General features: G+C 38.7%; 1 protein-coding gene across 3 annotated transcripts; it reads left to right on the forward strand.

Moving 5' to 3' along the window:
- LOC107625122 (pentatricopeptide repeat-containing protein At4g28010) lies at positions 1,249-7,571 on the forward strand. 3 transcript variants are annotated; one of them, XM_021115674.1, is made up of 4 exons: positions 1,249-1,592; positions 2,857-3,350; positions 3,491-7,159; positions 7,372-7,571. In XM_021115674.1, exon 3 carries the CDS (start codon positions 3,966-3,968, stop codon positions 6,114-6,116), a length of 2,151 nt encoding a protein of 716 aa, XP_020971333.1. In that variant the 5' UTR covers positions 1,249-1,592; positions 2,857-3,350; positions 3,491-3,965; the 3' UTR covers positions 6,117-7,159; positions 7,372-7,571. The 3 variants fall into 3 exon arrangements, with proteins under 3 accessions (XP_020971333.1, XP_016183187.1, XP_020971334.1); XM_016327701.2 differs by having other exon boundaries at positions 2,974-3,350; XM_021115675.1 differs by lacking the exon at positions 1,249-1,592 and having other exon boundaries at positions 2,844-3,350; positions 3,581-7,159.

A 7,875-nucleotide genomic window follows, 5' to 3' on the forward strand; every position in this document is an offset into this window, starting at 1 on the left:
TGCAGCAGCAACGGCGGCCCTACAGCAGCAACCCATCTCTCCTTTCTTCGCATCGCTTTTCTCTCTTTCTCTTCTCCAATGAACCAGCGGTGATCCAACGATGACCTTGTAGCGGCAATGGCAACCTAGTGGCAATGCTGTCACTGCGTCGTTTTTCTCCGGCGAAGCCTTCTTCTTCTTCTTCTTCTCGCCGGCAATGTTGGTGGTAATGGAGGTGGTGGGGTGAGGAAGGTGAAGAGAAGAATGATGATGATGAGGGTATTTTGGTCCAAGAATTCGGGAAAGGATGATTTTAAAGCGTTTTTAAACATTGAGGATGATTTTAATAACGAAAAAAGGTCGGGGACGATTTTGATTTTGACCCAAGACGTTAGGGACGAAAACAGTACTTAACCCTTAAATTATATTAGGATTAGAATTTATATAATTGAAAAAATGGATTAAATTGATGGATTTTCATAAATATATGTTCAGTATCTAATTGAATATGCTAGGTATCATGTATGTTGTCAGTTAAGTTTTATATCATCAATCTTTGATAAAAATTATTAATTGAGTTACGAAAGGACAAAAATAATTAATTTTTAATCTTTGAAAAATTAATTTAATTGATATAATTTTTTTAAAGACGAATTTGAAGAAGCACTCATTTTTTAGGGACTAATTTGACTATTGAATATTGATTCAATTAAAAAAAGGTTTAATTATTCTATTGATCCCTATACTTTCACCAAATTTTTAATTATTACTGGCCAAGTATTGACGAAAGATAATAATATTTGCCGATGATGTCCAAAAATTTTGAACCAATATTGTTCAAAATGAACACTCCTAGTTACAACTATAGTTCTGGAAACCAAATTGGATCACTCGGTTCACTCGGTCTAATCGCAAATTGAACATCAATACAATTCGATCAACATAAAAAAATTACTGTCTTTGGAACCGACTAAAAATTGATGAACCGGCCGATTTTTGACCGGTCAAACCGAATTGAGATTCGGCCAATTCTCATGAAATCACTTTGTGCTGCTAAAAAAAGAACGTGCCAGATTCTCCTAGGTTCTCAACAAGGTTCTAAAAATCGATTTGAATTGTTCGGTCGAACCAGTCAAATTGTGAACCATTGCAAAAAAGAATCGGTCAGATGCCAAAATCGCAATTTTAAAAACCACTAACTGGCCGGGAATCGGTTGGTCGAACCGAACCCTGATCTGGCCGGTTTTTTGAATTAGGAAGCAAACGCCATCGTTTTGGTTGTGCTGAATCCTAACTCCACTACTCCACTCCAGTCCAGCCCTAACTCCAGAGTCCAGTCTCCAGGAACGCTCTCTGCCTCTCTCACACTCAGTCCTGAGCTCCTCTCATCGAGCTCCTGGTCCTCCCTCACTCCCGTCCAGCCACCGCCGGCTCCCTCACTTCCCCTCCATCGCGCAGCCACCGTGCAAACGTGCAAGCCTCCGTCGCGCAGGCATGGTCCCGCCGGTGCTAGCTCTGTTCCACCGCAGCCACTGCCCCGTTCGAAGGTGCTCCTCTTCTCGGTGTCTTCCTCTTGCGTGCTCTGTTCAAGGCTTCTAGGTTCTAGCTTTTAGGTAATTTTTTTAATTATAATTGAATAATTTTTCGTTACTGTGAAGTTCTGTGAACTGTGATTTTTGATTTTTCTGTGAAGTGTGAACTGAACTGTGATCTGTGAACTTTGTTGAATAATTATGAATAATTATTGTTAGTTAAGCTGTGAACTTTGTTGTTGTTACTTGTTACTGGGTTGAATAATTATTGAACAATTTTGACTGTTGAGATTGTTGGGTTGGAGTGGTTTGCCGTGGGTTCTTGTGAACCTGTGATTGATGACTCTGTCGTTGCTCATTGCTCACTGCTTCTTGCTTAAATTGAAAATCTTGTTAATCTTGTTAATTAAATTGAGGATTGATGACTCTGTCACTGCTCATTGCTCATCCATTTAGAGATTTTCATTTTTATCTATTTCTTTTACATGAGAGAAGAATTTTATTAAGATGAAGAGAAAAGAAAACGGAGAAAGAGATGACAGAACCCACTTCACAAAAAATCAAGAAAGAAATCATATTGGTCATATGATCTACACAATCCATGTATTTTCATGTGTTCAGAATATCTAAGCTGTGAATTTATCTTGTTACCAGGCCCAACATAGATGCTAATAGAAAACTGTTACTAAACTATGAATTCTTTGTCAAATGGTTGATATTTTTTGGGTTGGTGACCATGATAGGAAATACAGGGAAGCTTAGGACTAAAAATGGGTAAGTTGTATTTTTTGACCCATTTTTTTCTTTGGAACTCAATTTGGGTTCCCAACTGTATCAATTGCACAGCCTCCCTGAGATAATATAATGGTCAAACAACAAAATGTGTTTTTATTTTTTGGTTTTTATTTGGTAACAATTGTAATTGGGAACTTTCATAGATACTTTCTCATGTTTTTAGATTGGGAGATTGCAGACTCGACACTGCAGTTTTGGTAATGCTGTTTTCAGCAAGCTTCCAATTTGTTTATGTAATACCTGTCTCTACTTGTCAATTGTTGTACATATGAATGTGTAATATATGTTGATTGTCTCTCTACTCTCTCTTCCTTTTCACCTCTTGTTGATTGTGGTAGAGTTGCTTGCCTATGTTTATTTACTAAAGTATTTGTATTCTGATAAGATCATATAGCTTTGGTTGATGACATTTCATGTAGTATTTTAAATTTGGAAGATATTTTAAAATTTATATTAGACTATAATTATATTTTAGAATGTTTATTTATAATTTATCTATTATTTTATTCTAAAACGGTTTTTTCGGTTGAACCACGGTTGGACTGGTGAGACCGGTAAACCAGTGAACCAGTGACTAGAACGGTTCGATGACCGGTCCGTTTCTCAGAACCTTGGTTCTCAGTCCTCACCTCAAGCCCTGAACGCCTCCCATTCCTCTACACTGCAGTTCCTCACCCCCAGAACAGTCACAGAAGTCTCCCCACCCCCGCAAGGAGTGAGAATCAGCGCTGCCAGTTGTTGCGCTCAAACCCTAGCCTCCATAGTTGCCGTCGTTCTTCTCACCGCCGCCGTCCCGCCATTCTTCGCCAGCTTCTTTTCTTCGCGCGTCGTCAGCTTCTTCGCCTAGTCCAGCACGCCTTGTCGTCTGCCGCCAGGTCCAGTTCGTCGCATCGCCAGTTTCTTTGCCTGGTCCAGTTTTGTCATCCGTTGCGTCGCTAGGTCCAGCTTCGTCGTCCATCGTGTGCTCCTCGTTGCCGCCAGCTTCTCCGCGTCACATTCTTGCTCCTTCTCCTTCATACTCTGCTCGTTTGAAGACCACCGAAGGTTAGTTAATTTTTCTTGCTTACATTTTTTGTTTTTAATCTGTTCTTCATAAAAATGTGATTTGGTTAATTAATTAATTTAGTTTTTATTAAAATTGATTATCTCAATTAAATTATATGACTTTTTGAGTTTCTGGGCAGTTTCCCACTTTGCTCCTCGCACTACCTTGCGACCTCGCCTCCTACTTTTTCGATCCTGTCTCAGTCTTGCTGACGCTCTGCTCTCTCCAGTGCTGGTGTATTCTTCGTTGGCCTGTTTTCCCCCCTCTGGTGACTCACTTGCCGTCCTGTGTTATCTGTTTTCGCCTCTCCTCCGCTTCTGCATTCTATCTGATCTCCACGCTTCTGTTCCCCCGCCGGCGCTTCCTCTGAGCTCTGCTGTGCTGCTCCACCCCTTCTGCTAGTGAATAGTTTTATATTAAAGGTTATGTAAATATGAGAGGAAGTGGGATTCCCATCTCTGCAGTGTGCAATTACTTCTCAACCCTTCACAGCAGCAAACAACATTCGTTTCAGTAACCACAGTTTTCAAGTAAGCACACTTTTCATTTCAACAGTAGTTCTCACCACAATCAACCTTTTAGTATTTTCCGCTTCCTTTCTCCGTGGATTAACAATGACTCCAAAACCCTTCCTTAACCCTTCACCAATCTTTTCATTTCGCACCTTCCATGCTCCTTCAGCTTCAATAGAATCACAGTTAAGGTTTCTTATTGAGAAATCCAACCCTCACTCACTTTCTGAAGCCATTTCCCTCTTCCACCGTGCCGTTGATTCCGGTTCGGTGCCGAATGAATCCGCTTGCAACACCCTCATCGATAACCTGCGGAAGCAGAAGCTCTATGACTCAGTCGTGTTGGTTTATAGTGCGATGGTCCGTGTCTCTGTTCTGCCAAGGTTCACTTCCTACAGTGCTTTGATTGAGAGTTTTGTCAATTCCCAGAAGCCGAATTTTGCTTTCGCCGTAGTGGGGATGATAATCAAGCGTGGTTTTGGGGTCAATGTGTATAATATGAACCTTGTGTTGAAAGGATTTGTTAAGAACGGTGATTGTGAGAAGGCCATGTGCTTGTTTCATGAGATGAAGAGGAATTATGTGTGCCCTGATAGAGTTAGTTACAATACCCTATTGAATGGGTTGTGTAAAGCAAAGAAATTGGTGGAGGCTAGGGCATTTTTTCGGGTGATGAAGGGTGCGGAAGAGGAATGCCAGCCGAATTCAGTTACCTTTGGTGCTTTGATTGATGGCCTTTGTAAGAATGGTGAAGTTGATGAGGGTTTTAATTTGATGGAGGAGATGGGGAAGGAAGGTTTGGATGCTGATGTTTTTGTATATAATTCTCTAATTGGTGGATTTTGTAACAAAGGTGACATTGGGAGGGGTAAGGAACTCCTTGATGAGATGTTGAGAAAGGGGACTTCGCCGAACGTGGTTACCTATAGCTGTTTGATGCATGCCCTTTGCAAGAATGGGCAGTGGCAAGAAGCTTCGAAGATGCTGAATGATATGGTGTCTCGTGGAATCCAGCTTGATGTTGTTGCTTATACAGTTGTCATTGATGGGCTTTCCAAGAACGGGAGGGTGTCTGATGCGATGAGAGTGTTGGATTTGATGATGCAAAAGGGGGAAGAAGCAAGTGCTGTAACTTACAATGTCATGATATGTGGACTTTGTAAGGAAGGTCGGTTAGATGATGCACTCAAGATTATTGAAATGATGGCGGATAAGGGGAAGAAACCTGACACAGTTACCTACAACACATTGTTGCAGGGACTATTTAGAGTTGGGAAAATTGAACAAGCAGTGCACCTTTGCAAGTGGTTATTGAATAAGAAATCTCATATTAAGCCTGATGTCTTCACGTATAATCTTGCAATTCAGGGACTTTGCAAATCAGGATGTCTTGGTGATGCTGCAAGTATCTATAATACAATGATTCGAAGGGGGGTAGCGGGTAATGTAGTAACTTATAATTCCTTGATTGGTGGTTATCTAAATGCTGGAAAACTTGTTAAGGCACTAGAACTTTGGAAATGTGTAATCGACTTAGGAATTTCCCCCAATGCATTGACTTATAGTGTCATGATTAATGGTTTGTGCAAAATACAGATGCTTAGTATTGCAAAAGGACTTCTCAATAAAAAATTAGCTCATGGAATTAGACCCTCGGTGACTGATTATAATGCTGTAATGGCTGCATTGTGCAAGGAAAGTAGTTTGGATCAGGCAAAGAGATTATTTCAAGAAATCAGGAATGTGAATCAATGTCCGGATGTTTCATCCTTTAATATTATAATTGATGGAACTCTCAAAGCAGGAGACTTTCAATATGCAAAGGAATTGCTATCCGATATGGTTAAGATGGATTTGGTTCCTGATTCCATCACCTTTTCAATATTGATTAACAGGTTCGCAAGACTCGAGCAGTTGGATGTTGTCAAGTCACTCTACGAGAGAATGATTGCTTTTGGCCATGTACCGGACGCGATTGTATTTGATACATTGCTAAAGGGTTATAGTTTAACGGGAGAGACAGAAAACATCATTCCATTGCTTCATCAAATGGCTGATAAGGGTGTTGTTCTGGACTCGAAATTAACTTCTACCATCTTAAATTGTCTTTGTAACATGTCAAAAGATTTTGATATTAAAAGCATTCTTCCGAAGTTTTCTCAACCTACATCGAAAGAAACAAGCATTCCATGCAATGAATTCTTGAAAAAACTTCATAAGATTCATCCAGAGTTACAATTATTTGTTTCATGATAAGTATTTTTATGAAGAATGAGATGATGATACTAATAAGTTCTGTACTGTCTTTCATTATTTTAATCAAGTACTTTTCTTTCTCAGGTTAATTAATCTATTTTGTTGGTTAGGTTTGGTTTCATTTCAGATTTCTGTATGACTTACACTATAATACCTTTTTGAATCTCTAATTTTGGTTAGGTAAGAAACTTGTATGCTTCCTGCTTAGATGTGGGTTGCTTTCCCATTGAATAATACATTGGTATTTGAATAGTACATATTTCTGTTAATCATGTGAATATTCTGTCATATGTATGTGACATTCAAAGACAACTTTTTGTCTTAGATGGATGAACATTTGAATGATGTAAATGCAAATATAGATAGTGAGAAATATCAACCAAAGTTGATCCACATTCTATTATTTTAACAAACAATGACTTGATAGACATGAAATTTCTGGAACATGCAGAATGATTTGGATAAGAGTTGAATGCTAGGTAATAATTGCATTGCATGATAGCATTGGAATGTGTTTAACACCTTTACTGAGATACTACGTCATAATATTTAGCTTATATCGTTTCTTTTCATTTTTTAATCAAAAAATGATATAGCTTATATTAGTTATCTTTTGGAGCAATGGCTTTTTCATTTGTCCCCATAATTCCCTTCACTCTAAAATGTAAGAAAGATTCCTAGTTTAAATTCTTCAATTCTTGTACTGTGTTCCAAATATATGTATGCCTTGTGGGTTTGTGTATGAGCTATATGTAATTTCATGTTTTTTTTTCTACCTTGCTTTTCCATTGTTGCTATTTCAAATGGCAGGAAAGCATCAATTTTGAAGTCCGGAATCACAAATTGATTCATTTCTAGATAAAGAATATGACAGTTATTAGGGATGATGATGAGTGTTTGCACTAGTATCTGGTGGTACAAGTAGTCAATCATTGCTAACCCCAAGTCCATTAATCTTGGGAATTGAAACCTCATTTGACTATGATTTACAAGGACAAGCTGATTCATTATGCTAGTTTTACTATGGTGCAGTTGGGCAGGTATGTACTGTACTTTTGAAATGTGCTAAATTTCTTTCACTTCTTTTACTGTAATTCCGTTTTAATATTATGCTTTTATTTTAATCTCTGTTTCAAAAACACACTCTTGTGGGAATAACTTAGATGTTAATTGACATGATTATGATGTTTTGATGTTGTCTTCTATGTTAACTGTTTTTAATGTCCTTACAACTTACAAGCTCTACTTTCAGTGTTCACGAAAAATTCCAAAAAGAAAAGGAAAAGAGTGAAGCAGAGGAGTCACACTCACACTCGTAGGCTTTTGAGACGACGCCCTTCCCTTCTTCAATGTCTCAGTCGGTTGTTGTCGCTAGAGAAGAGCAGTGGCTGGTTTGATCTTTTTGTGTGCAGGGTTCCATCCAGAAGAATGGAGGGTGCGAAACGGTTACAAGGAAACTCATTCTCGGTTTTCAGTGAAGGCATCCGCTTGGTTCTGTTCCGTTGGTCTATTTTTCTTGATGCTGTCAAGAACGATATATTGACAGAGCGACTTTATATTGATTTCGCTCAATGTAGTGGTTGAGGGTTGCAGCCGCAGCATTGAATAGGTGTCTTTCTGTCTTTGTTGGATTATTACATGAGAATTGTTGGGCCAATACCTTTATTAATATTAGCCAACACTTTGAGCCAATACCTTATTTAAGGTTTAAAGATTAGTTTAATATTTAGAGTTCAGAGTTTAGAATTTAGAGTTT

Source organism: Arachis ipaensis, chromosome B02 (assembly GCF_000816755.2).
Source record: "Arachis ipaensis cultivar K30076 chromosome B02, Araip1.1, whole genome shotgun sequence".
NCBI classification, from domain to species: Eukaryota; Viridiplantae; Streptophyta; class Magnoliopsida; order Fabales; family Fabaceae; genus Arachis; species Arachis ipaensis.

Bases quoted from the DNA above. Each gene is read 5' to 3' on its own strand.
- LOC107625122 (XM_021115674.1), top strand. From the start codon at position 3,966: ATGACTCCAAAACCCTTCCTTAACCCTTCACCAATCTTTTCATTTCGC.